We start from the raw sequence: 22,892 nt of genomic DNA, 5'->3' as shown, positions 1-22,892 counted from the left end.
GAAGAACATAGAATGGGAAGTGATCTGAGATACATAAGATTTTAGAATTTGAGAGGAAGAGGGGTGAGTTTAGAGATTCAGCATCTTAGCCAACAGGGAGCAGCAGGACTACTGGAATGATCCTACAGCCTGAAAGAGGAGAAGGGCCCAACATTGCCGTAGGTTCTGGCATTGCTATGTCCCTGAAATTGACTCTCAACCCCTCAACTCCAGCCTCTCCATCCCTTCTCCCTATGGAAAGTAGAATGTGTTGCTATGAAATTATTAGGCAGAACTACCAAGAGCCTGAGAAGATCCAACCAGGACCAAGGAAAGGGTAAAAAATACAATTGCAAAATTTATGAAGAAGGGTACATAAATTTTGAAGAATAGGAATGTATGGTCAAAGAATAAAATAGAGACCCTATGTGAGGTTTTTAAGAGGTTCTATGAGGCCCCAGGTGTGTGTGTGTGTGTGTGCGTGCACACACACATGCACGTGCATGGGCACACGTGGTAAGGTAATGATAAGCTTGTTGATTTTGGTAATGGGGCAAATTGGAGGCATAGGGGCCTATAGAGAATCATTTTATTTTTCTGCTCCTCTAACTTAGCCAGACTGACTGATTTCAATGTGGCTTTAGGCTTCACTGGACCAGATGGATGGCAGGGAAAAACAAAGAGAAAAGAAATTAAGCTTCCCTTTTCTGCTCCATGGCCTGATCACCTGAATGTCAGGATGAGAACATCCAGGATGTTATTAGCCTTATACACTTGAGATATTTAGATGGTCAGAGTTGATATCCCCATTTCACAGGTGGTTAAAGTAAAATATACATTTCTGTTCCAGGCAGTTGGAAACTTGGAAGGTGAACTAGGATTAGATGCTAATATTCTAAAGTTGATAAAATGAAAAGAAAAGAATATATTAAAATGCATACTTATAAATTTGATAGAAATGCAATGCACCCAGAATCTTCTAGTGACATCCAAATATATGTGAGCTACACAAAATGCATGTAAAAGCAAATATCCCATTAGAATGTGCTCACAAATAGGAAAAGCTTTAGAAACACTGCTAGTGGGTTTATTTCACCAGGGATCCATCCATTATCATTCTTTTTCTGTCTGTGAACATTTCATAAATCTCTTGAAATAAACATACTGGAAGGAAAAAAAACCCCATTACCAATGCCTGTCATGAATCTTGCCAAATGCATCATCTAATATTGGATGTCACATTATAGTCCAATCCAACAAGTAGAAACATGTTTCAAAAATAGTTTGGGAGTGAGCAATCAATATTAACTTGTTGGATCCAAATGTGTTTTTGTGTATGATTATAAATAGAGCAACTCACTGCAGGGAATTTTTTTCTTTAAGCTTATGGATAAAAAATTATAACTAGTAAACAAGATATTCTTATTTGCATAAGTGAGTTTTCATGGTGAGGAAAATTTTGTTTGTTTGGGTTTTAGAGTCCCTTCCTAGATTTCACAATTTCTAAAGCTATTTCATGGTAGGAATGATAGAGAGATGTCTGAGGATAAATGAAGTTTTCAAGTGGGGAGGACAGAAGATGTGAGGAATTGCATAGTTCATTTCATTATGAAATCTACTAAAAAGACCAAGAATACACTTGTGTAAATTATAAAGCACTTTCATGCAAGACCATTTAGTTTTCCGGTTTCTAGGGCAGAAAATATTTTGGGTAGCCTCTATGCTTCATAATGATATGATACGTGGGATAAACAGGATTTCTTTTTTTATTCTGGGCACACATACTATTGTAATAACAATTTAAATAAAGCAAACAAAAAGTTCAAAAATTTCATTTAAGCAGATCATTTCTTTTCACTGTGTAGGTTTATGTGTGTTTTCTTCCTTGTCCTTGTCCTTATGTACACATATTCTTTCAATTATTCAAGAAATATTTGCTGAGCACCTACTGTATGCTTGCCACTGCTACAGGCATTATGATATTATAGTGAACAAGACAGGAAAAGGTTTAGGTTCCTTTTCTTGTGTATCTTAGATTTCAGTATAATGTCAACAAAAAAAATCAAATAAATAAAATAAAGGAAATCACTAGACACCAAGTATTATGCTGAGAATGAAAATATGGGATAACATATATAATCATAGCATAAATTTAAATTTCAGTTCTACTTTATCTTATAATATTGTTCAATAAACTTTTATTTTTTATTTTTTATAGATTTTATTTATGCATTTATTTGAGAAAGAGAGAGAGAGAGGTGGGAGAAGCAGAGGGAAAGGGACAAGCAGACTCCACACTGATCACAGAGCCTAACACAGGGCTGGATCTCCCAACCCAGGACCCTGAGATCATGACCTGAGCCAAAATCAAGAGTTGGATGCTTACCTGACTGAGCCACCCAGGTGCCCCTCCAATAATCTTTTATCACCATTGCTACATAATTTCCCTCCACAGCCAACAAGTATTGATTCTTTTATCTAATCAGCAATATTTGTGGAGCACCAACTCTATGCCAGACATTACCACAGGCACGGGGGATACAGGTAAGCAGCAACAAAAAAGATAAGGAACTTATCTTGTGTTACCAGTGTAGGTAAATGAGAGTTTCAACAGAGTTCATTACAAACTTAGTTTTATGTTAACACCATTTGGATAAATGTTAGTGTATTAAGTATGGAATTTCATCCCCAGTCTATATAATATTTTTATTTTCAATTTATATCTGATGGGTGAAAATTTTCTAGCCAATAACCTTGTTTATACAATAAGATGTACTGGCTAGCTTAGTACATTTTGGCTATTGTTTGGATTGACCTCATAATAATGCATTGAATTGCTATCTCATTCTATTTTACACTCTCTTGTTATTGGATATATTTTTCTTTAACACCCTCTCACCCCCTGGCGCCCCTGGCATTTACTTTTCTGACTCAAGACAATCTTATTAAGATCCATTCATACTGTTGTATATGGCTGTCATTTACTCATTTCTCATTGCTCTATAATATTATATGACTATGCAATAATTTATTTACCTATTCTCTTGGCTATGATGACTTAGATTATTTAGAGTTTTTACTATTATGAATACTATCTTCCCCTAACATTTGTGTGCATATCTCCTGGTTACATATATTAGCATGTGTAGAGCAGTGGAGTATAAATCTAAGAATGGAACTGTTAGGTTGTAGGGTATGAAATTGTTTGGCATTAAAACACCATGTCAAGGGGCGCCTGGGTGACTCAGTGGGTTAAAGCCTCTGCCTTCAGCTCAGGTCATGATCTCAGGGACCTGGGATCGAGCCCTGCATCAGGCTCTCTCCTCAGCAGGGAGCCTGCTTCCCCTCTCTCTCTGCCTGCCTCTCTGCCTACTTGTGATTTCTGTCAAATAAATAAATAAAATTAAACACACACACACACACACAACACCATGTCAAAATGGTGGAAAGTGATGGTACTAACTTGTTCTTTCACCAGCAACATATAAAACATTATATTGATCTACAACCTATCTAACACTTGGCAATTCCAGACTTGTTAATTTTTGCCAATTGATTATATGTGAAACGGTTATCTGATTCTCGTCTTCATTTGCATTTCCTGATTGCCAGAAAGACTAAGCATCTCCTTGGATGTTTTCTAGCCACTTATTACATCTTTTGTGATGTTCTTCTCTGCTCATTTTCTAATGTTCTTATATTTTTAAAAATTGATTTTAGCCATTCTTTATATACCCTTGATATAAAGTTTTGATTCTCTGTCAATTATATATTCCTGATCATTTTTCAATTACATCTGTTGCAAATATCTTCTACACTATAGCTTGCCTTTTCTTTATAACTTCTGCTAAGGTGTCTTGATAGAATTTTCTTAACTTTATGGTATTCTACTGTTTTCACCATTTTTATGGTTAGTATTTTATTTCTCTTCTTTAAACCCTTCCTCACCTCACAGCCAGAAAGAAATTCATCTTTATTTTATTACATGCTTTAATGTTTTGCTTTTGACATAAAGATCTCATACTCTATGGAGCCTATTTTTACGTAATGTGCATGGCAGGCATACATTTTAATACTTTGTTTCTTGTAAATAATCAAGGTTTGCAGATCTATTTGCTGACTGCCTCTTCATTTCACAGGAATCTGCCATGCCACCTCTGGCACCTCTAGGTTATGCTTATTTGTGGCTCTCTGGGTCTGCTCTCTCTTCTGATACTCCCCTTTTCATCTCTCATATTTGGGCACTGAATTCACAGGTGTCTTTTATATTATTAGCATATTTGTTAAAAGAAATATGTTAAATTAAATTTCAGTGGATCATACACAAATGGTCAAAGTGTGTCATGAGTTAAGGATTATGATTAATCCAGATCTATGAACTTGAGGTCCATAAAAGAGATAAAATAAAATTTAACTAATGCTACAAAGAGCAATACAATACATGTTCCTCTTTGCTATTTGATTTACTTCCTAAGGACACATTCTCGGAAGCAAGATGACTGAGCCAGCAGGTATAAAAGACTTTTAGAGGTTTTAAATGTACAACTGAAACACTTTCCTAAAAGAGACACATGGATTTACTCTTCGTGGCCCAGGGTCTAGCAGCTAAGCCCAGAGTTCTGCACTAGCAGCATCTGGGATCTTAGCGGCAGCCACATCCCTTGCCACTTCCCTACCACGCAGATTTCTATCTTGTACCACTAAGAGGTAGTAGACTTTCCCTTCAGATGCTGCCGATACCTAGTAATGTGGCATCAGCACACGCTGCTGCAGGGTGGCCACACCAGCTCTGTGCCTCACACGGGGCTCCCTCTTCTCACTGCTTTAGTGACGTGTGTATTCTGGCTAGCTCACTCTTTCCTCAGTTATCTCTTCCATCCCCGTGAGTTATATCTTTATTCAGATGCCACCTTCCTCAGGAAGGCCTTGCAAAACCCCTTATTGAAAATGGCAACCCACTCTCCCACCAGATTTTCAGTGCCACCCTTCGCTGCTTCCTTTCTTCCCTATCACTCATCACCATTTGCCTGTCTCTCTTCCCCCAGAATTTGGAACTGTTTTTGGATCTGTTTTTGTTCACAAACGTATCCCCAGCAACTACAACAATGCTTCAAACACAGTAGACGTTTTGTAAGTATTTGTTAATATGATTATGAGCAGAGCACGTCGTAGTTGTTCATTATACATGTTGGCTGAATTAATGAGGCCCAGAAGACCCCGAGGGACTCACAGTTACACTTACAGTTTTTGGTATCTTGCCTGCGAGGGGTCCAGGAGTAGTTGAAGCCTTGGGTAGTCACACTGGAATTGCTGGCTGAAAGACAAAATTCTCGGAATCCAACCTTTTTATACAGCTGTAATTTAACTTTACTTTGATGTGCTGAATTTTTAATCTATGTGACTTTGGGGAAATCTGAAATTGAAAATATGCTTTCCTACACAGGAACACAGCTGGCATATTAAGCGAAAGCTCTGTAGTTTATGTTTAATGCCAGCTTGTCACTGCTTTTCTTTCTTTTTCAGTTCTTGTCGCCAATTCAGATCCCTGGGAGTACTGTCAAGACTACTTTCATGTTATCTTAAAATTCCGTGAGAAATGAAAAGTATAGTATAATAATTCACCAACCCATATTTTAAAGATTATACTGATTGTCATATCAATGTAGAGCCACCATTTAGATTACAATTTGCCACAGGGCAACTCAAAACCAAAATACCAACATCAGATGAAAAATACAGCCTTTTGCCAAAACCTCAGTGTTGTCAGAGCTGTACTAAAGCTTGTGTTTTGTTTCTTTTCAGTCACTATACTCACTTTGAGGGGTGGTATTTGGAGTCGAGGTATCCACTTCTCCAACGGCTATGGAAGATATAGCTGGATATCCTATTTTGAAAAGAAAACTCCCAAATTAAACACCAAACATGGTGTTTACATTCCCATGTTTAATATGCTGCTGTAACTAACAAGAGTGGCATGCAGAGCATAGAACATTAGAGAAGGAAAGAACCTTGGTGAATACATAGTCTAATGACTTCATTTTATGGAAACTGATTCCAAAAGGAATATGCTTGTGGCACCATAGCCAATATTCAATATCATTTTATGATATTAACTCAGCTCTCCTAATTCCAAGTATATCACATTCACACTTTCAAAATATGTTGTGTTAGTGTCTACCCTGTGCAGGACTCCAGTCTACACACAACAATGAAGACAAGGTCCTCACCCTCATGGAACTTACCTTGCAGTGAGTTTTCACAATTGTACATAACATTTTCATATGTGCAATATGGTTACTTATTTACTTCAGTTCTTAGCTTTCAAAATCATCCCTAACTTTCTAGTCCATCATTTCCCATTCTTCTCCTCTCTCCCTCTTCCTCCCAAAATGAAGGACTAATTCATATTCCTTTGAAAATATCCCTAGGGTTGAAGCAAGGCAGATTGAAGAAGAAAAATACCCAATACACTCCATTGAAAACATGGTCATATCTCTTAGAAAACAAATATATTTAAGGTCACTTCCATAAATACTCAATTCAAGAAGATAACAGGAATAAATAGAAAGGGAAACTAAAGGCAAGGAAAATATAGTTAGAAAAAGTATGTTGATCCCTTTCAAAATCTGGGGGTGGGGATAGTACACAAAATCCATTTCTTGATGTCCTGTACGCTTTTTTTTTTTTAAAGACATTTATTTATTTATTTGACACAGAGAGAGAGAGCACAAGTAGGCAGAGAGGCAGGCAGAGAGAGAAGGGGAAGCAGGTTCCCTGCTGAGCAAGAAGCCCGATATGGAACTCAATCCCAGGACCCTGAGATCATGACCTGAGTCAAAGGCAGAGGCTTTTTTAACCCCCTGAGCCACCCAGGTGCCCCATGTCCTGTACTCTTAACAGATATAGGTCCCACATTTAGTCAGAACTTTCTGGTAACGATGTTAAAAAATGTTAAGTCATTAATGGCTATCATAGGATAAAACCAGTCAATTTTCAAGAGACACACAGCTTTCTTTTTATTGTGATTAACAACAAATTTCTCCTCAGTCTTTTTTAAAAAATATTTTTTAAATATTTTATTTATTTATTTGAGAGAGAGAGAGAGACAGAGACAGAACAAGCAGTGGAGAGGGGCAGACGGAGAGGGAAAAGCAGGCTTTCCACTGAGCAGGAAGCCCAAGGCAGGGCTCAATCCCAGGATCCTGGGATCATAACCTGAGCTGAAGGAAGACACTTACTGACTAAGCCACCTAGACACCCCTTCTCTCGTCTTTTAAAGAAAAATACTGCATACTGTGTCTGATATTCTTAATAATATCCTTATAATATGATAGTATGCTCATTCCCTGTAAGCTTGAATTAGTAATGAATAGGACCCCACCTTCCCAGGTATCTCAGTTCTGGGAAATGACATGCTTAAATTAAAAAAAAAAAAAAAAGGATAATCAAATCTCTGAAAAAAAATATGTAGGATATATAAATAAATTGGCATGATGGTTTATGCCAATCATCTATAAGTGATTTACAGAAATGATCAACAATAATCATTTTGCAATGCAGGCTGCTAATGGGCATCAAAGACACACTTTACCTGAGCTCCCAGAATATAGTCGGACATAGGGAGATGCGTTAGAGGCTGCCTCAGATGGTGCTGTATGAGGAACTAAAATGGGCAACCAGCATCAGGATGGCAGATAAAATGTTTCAAATACTGAATATGCACAGTTTCATTTATCCAACAAATACTTATTGAGGCTCAGTGTATTTGAGAATTGGGGATGAAGGAAAGAGTGAAATATTGCTCTTACCCCCACAATTTAGTGAGAATATAGGTCAGCATGTCAGACTATCAGGTAGTCACCAAACCCAGTCTTCTCTCTGGTACAGATGAACTACATCTCTTAGCCTCATTGGTGGTTGGGTAAGTGTGGTTGGGTAGGTGTGGCCATGTATGAAGTCTAAGCCAATGGAACATGAGTAGGAGTGATGCTTGTCATTTCAAGACCTGATGTATAAAACCTTCCACGTAAGATCTTCCATGACCTTCCCTCATATACTATCTGATACTATGAAGCAGGGGGACTTATACATCACAACTTAAAGGTGAGAGACCTGCTAGAAGTCTGGGTTCTTGAATGACCGTGTGGAACAGAACACCCCATCACTGGATCACAGAGTGAATCTGAATTTTATTTCTTTTATTGAGATGGCTTTATCTTTGTCCTTATCTGCAGCACTTCCTTTACTAACCTATTTTATTTATTTTTCAAGTTTTATTTAAATTCTAGTTCGTTAACATATAGTATAATATTGGTTTCAGGAGTAGAATTTATAGTGATTCATCACTTACGTATAACACCCAGTGCTCAACACCAGTGCCCTTCTTAATGCCCATCACCCATTTGGCCCAACCCCCCATCCGCATCCCTCCAGCAACCCTCAGTTTGTTCTCTATAGTTAAGAGTCTCTTATGGTTTATTTTCCCCCTCTCTCTTTTTTCCCCTTTCCATATGCTTGTCTGTTTTGTTTCTTAAATTCCACATATGAGTGCAAACGTATGGTATTTGTCTTTCTCTGACTGACTTATTTTGATTAACATAATACACACTATTTCCATCCACATCACTGCAAAATCCACTCTAACCATTGCTATTTAACATAGCATTGGAAGACTTACCCTCAGCAATCAGACAACAAAAAGAAATAAAAGGCATCCAAATTGGCAAGAAAAAAGTCAAACTTTCACTGCAGAAGTGCAGTGAAATGCAGAAATGATGCTCTATGTAAAAAAGCCCAAAAGACTCCACCAAAAAAACTGCTAGAACTAATACACGAATTTGGCAATGCTGCAGGATTGTATTGTTATTTTTTTTGTATTGTATTGTTATGTTTTTTAAAGTTACCGCGTATCCTTTTATTTTAGTTTATTTTTTTGTTGTCATTGTTTTATTTTTATTTTTTAAATTTCATTTTATTTTTTCAGGGTTCCAAGATTCATTGTGCACAGACAAATGAGTAAAGAAGATACGATCCATATATACAATGGAGTATTAAGCATCCATCAGAAAGGATGAATACCCAACTTTTGTATCAACGTGGACGGGACTGGAGGGGATTATGCTGAGTGAAATAAGTCAAGCAGAGAGAATCAATTATCATATGGTTTCACTTACTTGTGGAGCATAAAGAATAACATGGAGCACATTGGGAGAAGGAGAGGAGAAGTGAGTTGGGAGAAATCAGAGTGGGAGACAAACCTCATATCCTTTTAAAAATAAGGCAAGACAAAAAATGTACAGAGGGATAGAATGACTAGTCATAAGTAATATTTGGATATTAAGAGATACTGAGAGATATGTGTTTCTCCTAATTAATACAATAAGAAGGGGGTGAGAGAGCTAGGGAGAAGAGAGAGGAAAGAGAAGAAAGACTGTCCAGGTTTTAAGAGATTCTCAGAAGGATGAAAAGAATGATCCCTTTACCCTGGGACTCAATTCCTCATGTAGGAGGGAGTGAAGCTTTCACTGTTGGTCGACAGTCTCTTAGCTTACCTCCCATGAAGGAGCTTCCTTCCTTCCTTCTTTCTTTCCTTCCTTCCTTCCTTCCTTCCTTCCTTCCTTCCTCCGTCCTTCCCTCCCTCCCTCCCTCCCTCCCTCTCACCCTAAGAACTGACCTCCATAGAATTCACTGAGTGATTTAGTAAGTGAAAGCAGAAAGGAATCGTTTTAAAGTAGTGATGTGATAACAATGGTGAGAATAATGATAAAGAACTAAGAGGTAATTACCAAGAGAACTTTGTATTTATTTGTAGGCAATGTTACTGTTACCTAGAAATCTCAGTCTAATAAGCAACTGCCAGTCACCTATTAAAATACCTCTTACTTGACAAGCAATGGACATCATCCCCAGCCAATCCAATGACCCATACTGACCAATAGCTCCATGTGATTTAATTCTTTCGGGAATCAATGGAATCCTGATGAAGTCTGATAACTTATTTTTTTTAAAGGTTTTATTTATTTATTTGACAGAGATCACAAGTAGGCAGAGAGGCAGGCAGAGAGAGAGAGAGGAGGGGAAGCAAGCTCTCTGCTGAGCAGAGAGCTCTATGCGGGCCTTGATCCCAGGATCCTGAGATCATGACCCGAGCTGAAGGTAGAGGCTTAACCCAGTGAGCCACCCAGGCGTCCCTGAAATATGATAACTTGACAGAGAATTTCATTCGTATTAGTAAGACTGATTAAATTTCTTTTTTGGAGAATCAGAAACTAAGGTGACATAAATCCTTGCTTCCTGAAACTTTACTGCAGGGAAAGGAAAACTCATTCATTCATGAACATGCTGTTCTTGGACCACATGGGAGGAGGAACAGGGAATGCTCCAGTCTCATACGTTGCCTTGATCTTTGTGTTACTGTGCCTCTTGCTTGTCATAGGTATCAGTGCTGCTCTATGCTTCCTCTCACAGGCCTGTTAAGTATATTGAGGGCTGACTGTGTGCCAATAAGTTTCTGGAAACAAAAAGATCAATGACACCCCATCAATATCCCCAGGGAACCTAAGCTCATTTCAGTCTTCTCATTCTCCTGCTGAATTTTGTTTGGGTCATGGCGTGAGGGCCTGTACCATGTTCCACAGGTTATTGAAAAAAATGATCCCTTTACTATGAAACCTTGTTCCTTACAGGCAAGTAGCACTAAAGTCATTTAGAAAACTATCTACTTCTTCAGGTGAATTAGATCCCACCCACTCCTCTTGGCTCTACACTATGCTTCAAGGTTAAAGTTCCTTGGCATTACATGACCTGACCTGTAACAATCTCCACATTGTTATCTCTTGCTTTTACCTCCCCATGTTCTTTCATTTATTGACCAGTATTGGGGATCCTCCATCTTCCAGGTATTGCGTTTGGCACTGGGGGGCACAATGATCAACTCCCTTGGAATTGGAATTCATAGAGGAGGCAGACAGCAACCAGAGAATTACAGAAAGCAATCCATGTATGAGCACATGTGAAAAAAGGTATGCCTTATTCAGAGTTCCAGGAATGCTCCCCTGCGGAATGGGATGGAAGAGTGGGGGCAGGGGAGGGGAGATGGGAGCCTCTTGGCAGAGGACAAGGGCAAAGACCCACTGGGTGGTCTCATACACTGTTACTAACAGCAATGTGTGGTACCTATGTGTCTATTCAGGACTGGGCCTTTGTAAGCCCTCAACGAGGGTTTGTTCTGTGTGTTGAACTGAGTATGAGACCGCAAGGCATTACTTGTCACAGTGCACACATGTTGCCCCAGCAGCAGACAGTGATCAAACTGTGGCATACCAGTAGCAGGAACACTGCTTCTTTCTCAGGGCTGTTTTGTGTGCATGTGTGTGTGTGTGTTTAAAGATTTTATTTATTTGTCAGAGAGACAGAGAGGGAGATGCAGGCTCCCTGCTAAGCAAGAAGCCCGATGTGGAACTCAATTCCAGGACCCTGGGATCATGACCTGAGCCAAAGGCAGATGCTTAACAGACTGAGCCACCCAAGTGTCCCTGTTGTTTTGTTTTTAAAAGTGTCTTCCTAATGCAAGCTGGTGCAACCACTCTGGAAAACAGTATGGAGGTTCCTCAAAAAGTTGAAAATAGAGCTACCTTATGACCCAGCAATTGCACTACTGGGTATCACAAATGTCGTGATCTGAAGGGGCATGTGCACCCGAATGTTTATAGCAGCAATGTCCACAATAGCCAAACTATGGAAAGAACCTAGATGTCCCTCAACAGATGAATGGATAAAGAAGATGTGGTGTATATATATACAATGGAATACTATGCAGCCATCAAAATAAATGAAATCTAGCCATTTGTGACTATGTGGATGGAACTAGAGGGTATCATGCTTAGCGAAATAAGTCAATCAGAGAAAGACAATTATCATATGATCTCCCTGATCTGAGGAAGTTGAGAGGCAATGTCAGGGATGTGGGGTAGGAAAAGAATAAATGAAACAAGATGGGATTGGGAGGGAGAAAAACCATAAGATACTCATAATCTCACAACACAAACTGAGGGTTGCTGGAGTGGGGGAGTAGGCGGGTAGGGAGAGGGAGGTGGGGTTATGGACACTGGGGAAGGTATGTGCTATGGTGAGTGCTGTGAAGTGTGTAAACCTGGTGATTCACAAACCTGTACCCCTGGGGCTAATAATACATTATATGTTAATAAAAAAATTTTTAAAAAAAGTGTCTTCCTAGAGTCTGACCTGGAGATCTATAACTATAAAAGGACATAATTGGTTCTCTTTTGACATCAAATAGAGCATTTTAAAAGAATTATATTTACACTCCTCTTAGCCAAGTCTTTGAGATTCATACTGATCATCTATTTCAGCATATGAATAAGACAGCTTATTTTTTGTGTTTTCTGTTTCAAGGTTATATTTACATTTACAATACAGCCAAGCCTCCTCAGCACTCAATAGTTAGTTCTGTATCATGACATGCTGTGTAGGCGATTAATATGCCAAACCCAGTGACAAAGAATTGCTTGCTTTGTCTGCTGGTTGTTTATTTGTTCTTCAGTTTGAATGCTTATTGTTATTAAACCTTGCAAGCATCCAGAGATACATAATAATGACCCATATTTCCAGGAAAGAGAAGGGGGTTAGAAGAAAACACTACTTGTACAAAATGTCTTGCTTGTATTAATTTGAAAACTGCCATGAGGTTAGATGAAAAGTTTCAAAACTTTCCTAGCCCATTTCTATTTCAACTTAAAATTTTTTTTCCACTAAAATTAAAAATTAGCCCTTTATATTATCACTAGAAATTCAATTAAGTCAGAAGACAGCTCTGTTCAGTTCTGAGTTAAATGGAAGAGACAGAAACATGTTCTCTAAGAGCTAATTCTGGTTGGCTTCTCATGACATTATGAAATAGAATGGAATCTCTTCACCTGGACCCCTGCCATGTTCCTGGGGACTGTCCTTCTCATCACCAGAGAAGGGAGACAGAGGGCAATGCCAGAGGTCTCATGGTGGGGCTGGGAAGGTTAATCTGGGAGAAATATTGATATAGTTTTCAAACCAACTTAAATTTTAAAGATCATTTCATATGGACATACTCTGTACCAAATAAAAGAGACAGGTGAGTAGTTGGGAGGTGAGGTAAGTAAAAGATAAAGGAGAAAATGGTCGTTAAAAAAAAAAGAAATATTAATTTGGTCATTGGTTCTACCTTTAAGGAATTAAAAAATACAAGTAAAGGTCTTGACTTATTTGGAGATTAGTTTTGTTTGCTGGGCTCTTCTTTTGATCATGGCATGCTTTCTCAGATAGTCCTGCGTGGGTCTAAGCTTTATACTTGTTCTTTATGCATTTTCATGTTTGACACTCATAATAGCCATATGAACTAGATAATACTCAGTCTTGGTTTTCGAGATAAGGAAACAATATTAAAGAGGCAAAATGATTTGCCCAGGTTACACAGATAGTAGGTGGCAGAGACAGGAATTGAACTCAAGACTGTCTGACTCCAGAGACTATATTCATTCCACTCTGGTAGCCTTATAAAGTGTAGTTAGCCTTGCTACAGAACCAGAGGGTAGCTCTGGAATTCAGTCATGGTCCCCACACAACCACCCAAAATCACTGAGACCTCTGTCCCTGCCTCTCTGCCCCTCTCAGCCTCCCCTCACAAGGCTGCCCAGTCTTCAAAACCTGGCCAAATGCCAGTTTCTTCAGGGAGCTTTCCTCTGCTCTCCCTGAAGCCCTTCCTATGTTAATCAGTTCCTCTTTAACCCCCAGAATATTTACTGAGCTATCAATACTTAGTGACAAAATTTACAGAAAAAAATTTTTTTAGAAAAGATTTTATTTATTATTTGACAGAGAAAGACAACAGCAAGAGAGGGAACAAGCAGGGGGAGTGGGAGAAGGAGAAGCAGGCTTCCCACTGAGCAGGCAGCTTGATGCGGGGCTCGATCCTAGTACCATGAGATCATGACCTGAGCAGAAGGCAGATGCTTACGACTGAGCCACCCAGGGGCCCCTACAGAAAAATATTCTTAGCCCCCAGAATATTTACTGAGTTATCAATCTTAGGGACAACCATGTGTTATCACTATTCCAGGTGATAGAGATACATCCACAGACAAATCAGACAAAGACAAAATGTCCTTATGGGATTCCCTTTCTTGTGGGGAGAAGCCAAACTAGTGCATTATACAAGATGTTAACAAATGCTGTGGGGAAAAATAAAACTTCCTATTGGAAGTGAAACAGAGGACATTACAGCTATAAAACAGTCCCATGGAGAAGATGACATCTGAACAAAGATTCGGAGATGAGAGTGTGAACCATGTGGATTTGGGCGGGAAGAGTTTTCTAGGCGGAGGGAAGAAGGAAAAAGGCCCTGAGGTGGAGGCACCTCATGCTGTGGAAACAGAGAGGAGGCCAATTAGCATAAAACAAAGTTAGTAAAAAAAGGGAGTAGTGGAAATATAAGAAACTGGATACAACACATGAACTTTCAGACTAACTTTGTAGCTATTTGCCCTTCCTCATTTCTGTTCTTCCTCCCCTCACATGACCATGAACCTGGTGGGTTTTATTTACATCAGTAGTCATTGAAAGTAGAAGTAGACACATAATTCTAGGGCTAGATTATTTCTTTTTATTAAAACACACACGCGCACAACTTATACAGACTGGTTACTTAATCAACCACTCTGTTTTCTACCATAGGTTCCTACCATCTTCAAAAGGATTTAAGGGGACAAATAGTACAGTGTAACAATTTGACACTTAAGTGTTTTCCATGCCTAATCCCTTCTGTTGCTCATAATAATTCATTGAGGAAGGAACTACCCATATTAATGTCCTTTCTTTCCTTCTTTCTCTTATTTCCTCCCATTTTCTTCAAGCATCCTCATCTCTGGCCAATTATTCACTAGTCCATCTCACTATTGCCAAGAACTACGGCTTTCTGTGGATGAACTCAGTGGGTAAGCCATCATCTCATCATGGCTATCCATTTTCACAAAATTATTTTATTTAGTAAGTTATTTTAATTTTTTATCATTTTATTTTTTTTTCATTGTGATAAATGATGATAAACCCATTTGTCTATTTCACCCATCCCCACTCTCTCCCCTCCCCTCTGGTAATCATCAGTTTGCTCCCTATAGTTAAGAGTCTGTTTCTTGGTCGGCCTCTCTCTCTGTTGTTTCCTTTGCTTATGTGTTTTGTTTCTTAGATTCCACACGAGTGAGATCATATGGTATTTGTCCTTCTCTGACAGACTTGTTTCACTCAACATTACACACTCTAGCTCCATCCATGTTGTTGCAGATGGTAAGATTTCATCCTTTCTTATGGCTGAAAGATATTCATCACACCTTCTTTATCCATTCCTCTCTTGATGGACACTTGGGCTGTTTTCATATTTTGGCTATTGTAAATATTGTTGCAATAAACATAGGGATGCATGTATCTCTCTGCATTAGTGTTTTTTGTATTTTTTGGCAAATACCTCATAGTGCCATTCCTGGGTTGTAGGGTAGTTTGTTGGTTGGTTGGTTTGTTAATTTTAGGGAGAATTTCCATAGAGTTTTCCACAATCGATGTACCAATTTGCATTCTCACCAACAATGTTTCTTGTGTTTTTTATTTTAGCTATTCCAACAGGTGTGAGGTGATATCTCATTGTAGTTTTGATTTAAATTTCCCTCATGATGAGTGGCAATGTTGAACATCTTTTTATGTGTCTGTTGGCCCTCTATGACTTCTTGGAGAAATCTCTGTTCATGTCTTCTGCCCATTTTAATTGGATTATTTGTTGTTGGTTTTGTTTTTGTTTTTGGTATTGAGTTGTATCAGTTCTTTATAGATTTTGGATATCAACCCTTTATCAGATATATCATTTGCAAAACTCTTCTCCCATTCAGTAGGTTGCCTTTTAGTTTTGTTGACTCTTGGCTGTGCAGAAGATTTTTATTTTGAAGTAGCATCAGTACTTTATCTTTGTTTTTATGTCCCTTAGTTTTTAAATAAAAAGTGTCTATATTTTAGGTGTGCAACATGATTCAATATAAACATACTTAGTCAAATGATTAGTACAGTCGGCTAATTAACATGTCCCTCCTCACATAGTTAACATTGTTTTTTTGTACAATGAGAGCACCTAAAATCTACTCTTAGAAAATATCCAACATTCAATATAGTATTATATATATTATAATATATAATATATATATTAAATATAGTATAATATAGTATTATAGTCATCATGCTGTACATTAGATCTTCAGACTTATCAATCTTACATTACTCCAACTTTGTACCCTTTAAACAATAGCTCTCTGATTTTCCACTTCTGCACCCCAGTAACTAGTGTTCTACTCTTTGCTTTCATGTATTTCACTCTTCTAAATTCTACTTATAAATGAGATGCAGGTTTCTTTTTCTGTGTCTGGCTTATTTCATTAGTATAATGATGTGCAGTTCATCCATGTTGTTGCAAATGGCAAAATCTGTTTCTTTTTTAAGACTGAATTACACACACACACACACACACATACACACACACACTTTCTTTACCCATTCTTCTGTCAATAGAAGATTAGGTTGTTTCCCTCTAAGATGTAAATGATTTTTCTTCATGTATATAACCAGAATAGAGATTATTGGATCATACAGTATTCTTTTTTTTACCTTTCCAATGAACCTCAAAAACCATTTTACATAATGGTTTTCATATTGTTTTCCATAATGGCTGCACAAATTCATATTCCTACCAAGAGTGACAAGAGTTCTCTTTTCTCCATATCCTCACTAACACTTTTTATCTTTTATTTTTTTGGTAAAAGCCATCCTACAAGGTGGGAGGTGATATCTCATTGTGGTTATGATATGCATTTCCCTAATGATTAGTGCTGTTGAGGTTCTTTTCATGTATTTGATGGCTATTTTTTTTTTGTCTCTTTTGGAAAAATGTCTATTTGGGTCCTTTGCCCATTTTTTAATGAGTTGTTTCTTGTTTTACTATTGAGTTGAATGAGTACCTTATATATTTTGGATATTAGCCCCTTATCAGATATGACTTAAAAATATTTTCTCCCAATGTATAGGTTGCCTTTACATTTTGTTGTTTCTTTCCTTTGCTATACAGAAGTTTTTTAGTTTGATATAGTACACTTGTTTGTTTTTGCTTTTGTTGTCCAAGCTTTGGACATAGCTAAAACAGTGCAAAGGCCAATGTCAAGGAGCTTCTCCCCTATGTGTTCTTCTAGGAGTTTTATACTTTCAGGTCTTGTGTTTAAGTTTTTACCCTATTTTGAGGAGATTTTTGTGTATGCTGTAAGATAATCTCATTCTTCTGCAAATTGATATTTAGTTTTCCAACACCATTTATTGAAGAGTCTATCCTTTTCCATGTGTATTCTTGGGACCCTTGTAAAAACTAGTTGGACATATATGCTTGAGTTTGTTCCTGGGCTCTCTATTCTGTTTTGTTGATCTATGTGTCTGAATGTATGCCAGTACCATACTGTTTTGATTACTACAGCTTTGTAGTATAGTGAGAAATCAGGAAGTGTGAGGCCTCCAACTCTGTTCTCTCAAAATTGCTTTGGCTATATGGTATCTTTTGTGACTATAAAAATTAGGATTGTTTTTCTATATTTGTGAAAAATGCCATTGGAATTTTGATAGGGACTATACTAAATCTGCATATCATTTTGAGCAGCATGGAAAATTTAACTATATTAATTTTTCCAATTCATGAGCATCAGATGTCTATTTGTTTGTGTCTCCTTCAAATTGTTTCATCAGTGTTTTTGGTTTTCAGTATATGAGTCTTTTACCTCCTCACTTAAATTTATTCTTAAGTATTTTAGTCCTTTCAATGCTATTATAAATGGGACTGTTTTCTTGATTTCCTTTTTGGATAGATCATTGTTAGTCTCACTGAATTTCTTTTAAAAGCTGAATTTTAATGGATAATACAGAACAGAATTTTCAAATGGAGCTCTTTGTACTTTTATTTTAGATGAGGTTCCAAAGGTTAAGAATGATATTATAGGGCAAGTCATCCTCACTTCTAAAGCAGAAGTCTAGACCACCTGTGAAGGCCATGTGGGGTGGCCTTTCATCATCACTCAACCTCAAGACTATGTAAGGGGCAAGAACCCCAAGTGAGGATTTTTTTAAAAGAGAGTTGTCAGTGTGCTTAGAGTCAGGTCCCCTCTCATGGAGGGACTTGCCTTAGCCCAAGTGAAGTGTGGTTTCAAGAGAACCACTCAGAGTTATTGGCTTATGTGTCCTGGCATTTGGGATGAAGAGAACTAGTGCCTAACTTAAGCTACATTGGGAACCTATGCTTGACTAGAAGAGCTGAATGGCCATATTGGAGAAGAAAAGCACTTCCCCCCAAATAGGAGGCCAAAGTGCATGTTTTCCCTGCAAAACAGGGTGCCATGAAAAGACTTCTCACCCAGGAAGAATATCTACAGGAAGAAAAAGCTCCTAAGAGGACAGAACTCTGGAAGCTTATAAGCTGCATGGGGATAATAAACAGAAGATTGGAGGAGAAACATGGCCTGCATCAAGGGGACAATAGCTACAGCCCAGTCACAGACTTCTGAGAAATCTGCCAGAGTGCCCCATGAGGTCAAGATGACACATTTTTTATTCACCCCATCTAGAGGGCACTTAGGTCAGATTACAGTCAGCCTGATAAGGAAGGTCTTTTCTTACCTACCTCTCTCCTCTCTTCCACATGATATAACCCCAAAAGAGAGGTCCAAACCAATAAGCAGGAGTGCGGGAGAGGATTGAGCCAGGAAATCACAGACATTTCTTCCACCCCAACCCCCACAGACATGAAGCACACAACCTTCCATCCCCAGCTGCTGCAGCTGAGGTACACCCATGTGTGGTTGGTAGGAGAGGGGAGGAAAGTTCTGGATCAAATTAATTTTTTCCAAGTTTTGACATTACATTTGACAAGCCTTTTTAATTATTGACACAAGTCCATTCTTGAATCTGAAAGGGACCAGACAACATTTATTATATGAAAATCACCAGAAAAAGCCTATAGAGGCTAAGGTGAAATTATTCAAGAGAGCTCATCTGGAGTTAATCATGGGGAAAAGAAAATTCCTTTTTTTTTTTTTTTTTTTTGCTAATGTACTCAGTTCAGCTCATTTATTCAAAAGTTATTTGTACATTCAGGTTGCTGCTGTCAGAGTGATCTGGTTTGTCAAGCTCAGTTGTTCAAGACTTTGCCTTATTTCCATGTAAAACTGAACCTGGAATTTAATTTATTTCTTCAAATAGTAATATTTTTACTTGACCTTCCACCTATTGACATACTGTCTACCCACACAGCCACCCAGCTTCCTTGGCAAATGTGTAAATTGTACTCCATCGATTCACCTGCAGCTCAAAGAACCTCTAAACCCATAATGACATTAGTTGCCGCACTTAAAAGAATATAGGCCATCAACTACATCTAAACACATCTGCGCCGGTTTGCCAATCCCTGATGTCAGGATTAGAGGGATATTGACCTTCAGACCAGCATAAAGGAAATATATGGTGTGAAATCTTGATCTCTGCCCAAGACTGTCTGCCCAGGGGAGGCAGATTATTTGAGGAACATGTGCTCACTCAATGGCTACGGCAATGTGTATTGCCCGGATTACTGGTCTGGAAAGGATTTTCAGGACCACCCCCACACCCCCGGAGGGGAAAGGACAATAAGCAGGACAGAGCTCATTACATGTTGTGTGGTGTGTTTACAGACACTCAGTAATTTATGAAATGAATGCAAGAATAGGCCGGCCAATAGCTTTTTTTCCACAGCTACCTTGTTCTGAAGAGGGAAGACTGGATAAGCAATACTCGATACTTCTGCCCCCCACTGTGATTTACATTTGACAATCTTGTCCAATGGGATATCTTCCAGTGTAATCCTCCAGCCATTCTGACATGCTTTCTCATAAATCAGTTTTGTTGCTTCCCCTAGGCAGCTGCTTCCTTTAGTCTGTACCCCTCAGTGTCTGATCCCCACCTACTGAGCACTAAGCGTCCTTACTTGTAGAGCTAGCCAATGGTTAGGGTCAAACTGGACCTGATATTTTATCTGAAGTGTTCAGGAGTAGAAAGAATCTAGACTGTGGAGATTAGCTGAAGCTTCAGAGAAGCTAAAGCTTTTGATATTAGCTAAATATCAAAACCAACACCATCAAGTCCAAGGGTTCATATGCAGACAAAAATCTGAGGCAGAGCCCAAAGGCCTGTGGCCTGGTAGACAGTGAAAAGGGAAAGTAGGCAAGTTGGTTGTGCTAGAAATGCGAGCTCTGTGTAACTGGGGTCCTGCTTGTCTTGTTCGTTGTTGTATCCCAACACCTCTTAAGTTCCTGGCACCTTTTAGGCACTCAGTGTGTATTTGTTGAATGAATAAATGTCCTTGGATGATTGCCACCATTGGGGCTGGCATTTTTGAGGCCTGTTCTTTTAGTCAAACATCCTGAAGCCAGTTCAAAGCCAGAGTTCGAAGGCATAGGGCGCTACTCAGAGCACTGGGAGCGCCTGAGTTAAGTACTGCCTTAAGGCAATGTGAGACTGAGACTGGTCAGGTGTCTCTGATTGTTCCACCCCATCAGGTTACCTTGTCTCCCTATTTAGGTTGTCAGCCTCATGTCTTTTCCTAGGACAGTGCTGCCAATGCAGCTGGGACTCAGAAAACACCCATCAGTTCAGGCTGAGTTGCGCCGGGCTCCCTGGGTAACTTCTGCAGTTTGTTACGAGGCTCTCCTTCTCTAGTCAAAGAACATTGTTTTCGTTATCTTACATTCATCAAAAAAAAAAAAAAATCCTTAAGCTGAGGAAGAAAAAAAATACAAACTGGATGTTTGCAGCAAGACATGTAGCTTAATAATTAGGACTGAATTATACAGTGCATTCCATAGTAGAATTTGGAATGAAACCACAGCCTTTTGAAGCTGGTCTCCATGACATGTTCCATCTTGTTTCCTTTCTTAAAAGAACACAAAGGGTGAATCCTTTTAGCTTCTGAGACATAAGGCAGCCAGTCATCATGTGATTTCACAATGACCCACTAGATTACCAAGACAAAATTTGGATTTTTCAGTTGTAATTCAGTGTTTCTTCTAAGAAAAGAAGTTTTGTTTAGCCTAAAAGAGCCACTGATTTAACATTTTTTGACATTTTAGACTGAAAATTGTTCCAAACATAATTTGTTACTCTTTTGACAGAGGTCCAGATTTTGTAAAGTGAGAAACAGCTATTCTCATACCTGAGCCTTGATCTAAAATGGTTTCTCAATCTCAGCACCACTGACATTTTGGACCAGATAATTCTTTGTTGTGGAGGCCATCCTGTCCTGTGCTATATAACATGTGGTATCCTTGGCTTTGGCAGGTGGCACCCTCCCCGCCAATTGTGGCAAACAAAAATGTCCCCAGACACTGCCAAATATCCCTGGGAGGGGGGCGGCCAAGTTTCCCTGCTGAGAACCACTGATCTACAACAGTCCTGTGGTTCAGTGTGGTAGGATCTTATTTTAAGGAGCTCTTGTGACTCTCCAGAAATTTCCCAACCATATCACTTTAGCATGAGAGTAGATCAGATTTTCTTCTTGCTTTTTAACAAATATGTTCATTTGACTATATTCTCTTTTCCTGTCTAATATTAGAGGTATTTTATATTGCAGCCTTCTTAAGGTAACAAATGTTCTTTTTCTTTCCTTGAATTTCTTCACAGAAATAGGAATCGTATTTGGTCTGATGGACACATTTAATGTATATTAACTAACCCTGTGAAAAACTCGGTATGAGAAACTCATTTCTGCTTTCAGCTGGTTAGTATCATAAGGGCATAATTGTTTTCTTTTTGGTCATTGTCGGATTCTCAGTACCTGGAAGAATACCCGGTATGTAGTCATGGCTTAATAAATATTTGGTAAATTAATTATGTCACTTCTTTTCCAAAAAATATTTACTGGGCTCCCAGTCCCATTTCCTAAGGGATAACACTGAGAATTCTTGGGCTGGAGCTTAACACTTTCTTTATTCTGCATTTTCTAATCTTCTTTCCTGCTTCTATGCTACATAATCCCATCCTCTGACCCAAACTTATCTCCTAATATTTTCTCAAATTCCCACAAACATTCTTGCCAATGCACAAATTACTCACTTTGCTCTCTTTGCTTAGAATTTTTTTCAAGCTCTCAACTGAGTCAAATAAATGCAACACATACTTAAAAGGTCAGTCATCTTATTTCCTCTCTTTGGTAACATTTCCTGGCTCCAAGAACCCACAGGGACATCTTCTTACTCAAAGTCAAAAATTTGCTAGCCTGTACCTCTCCCTGAGTATTTTAATTCTAAAAGATGCAGCACCTTTCACTATACTATTTTTGAATTATCATTTTTGTGGGCAGATATAATCTCTTTCCAAGTACACTGCAACTATTTTGAAGGCAGAAATAAATTATCATCTCTTGTTAAAGTCATCATAGAGTATATTAAATGACACTTATATAATGAAGGAGCAGTATTCTCCTTAATTCATTTATTCAACTAGTACCTTTTTTTCCCCTCATTTTTTAAATTTAATTTCTTTTCAGTGTAACAGAATTCATTGTTTATGAACCACACCCAGTGCTCCATTCAAGTAGTACTTTTGTGCATCTACTCCATGCTGGGTATACGTCCCCTGTCCTCACAAAGTGTTTAGGCCAATTGGAGAAACCTGGTATCAAATGTGGCAAGAACTAGATTTGAGTCCAAAGACTTTGGTGTGAATACTAACTTTGCCACTTACTAGTTGTGTGGCTTTATCCCAATGACTTCATCTGGAAAATGGGGATGATAATGCTTGCTCTGTCTACCTCCCATAATAAAGAT

General features: G+C 38.5%; 1 protein-coding gene across 2 annotated transcripts in view; it reads right to left on the bottom strand.

Moving 5' to 3' along the window:
* Positions 1 to 22,892, bottom strand: part of CD96 (CD96 molecule) — a 93,062-nt gene that overhangs the window by 13,531 nt on the left and 56,639 nt on the right. For both annotated transcript variants that reach the window (XR_006384966.1, XM_044251362.1), the window contains exons 9-10: positions 5,795 to 5,863; positions 5,222 to 5,293 (exon numbers count right to left, since the gene is read on the bottom strand). Coding sequence is in view for 1 of the 2 variants with exons in the window: in XM_044251362.1 (XP_044107297.1) it covers positions 5,222 to 5,293; positions 5,795 to 5,863 (141 nt within the window). In the remaining variant the exon portion in view is untranslated. The remainder of the gene's footprint in view (positions 1 to 5,221; positions 5,294 to 5,794; positions 5,864 to 22,892) is intronic.

This window comes from Neovison vison, chromosome 6 (genome assembly GCF_020171115.1).
Source record: "Neovison vison isolate M4711 chromosome 6, ASM_NN_V1, whole genome shotgun sequence".
Taxonomy (NCBI): domain Eukaryota; kingdom Metazoa; phylum Chordata; class Mammalia; order Carnivora; family Mustelidae; genus Neogale; species Neogale vison.
Note: the sequence above shows the minus strand (reverse complement) of the source record. Positions and strands in the feature narration are given on the sequence as shown.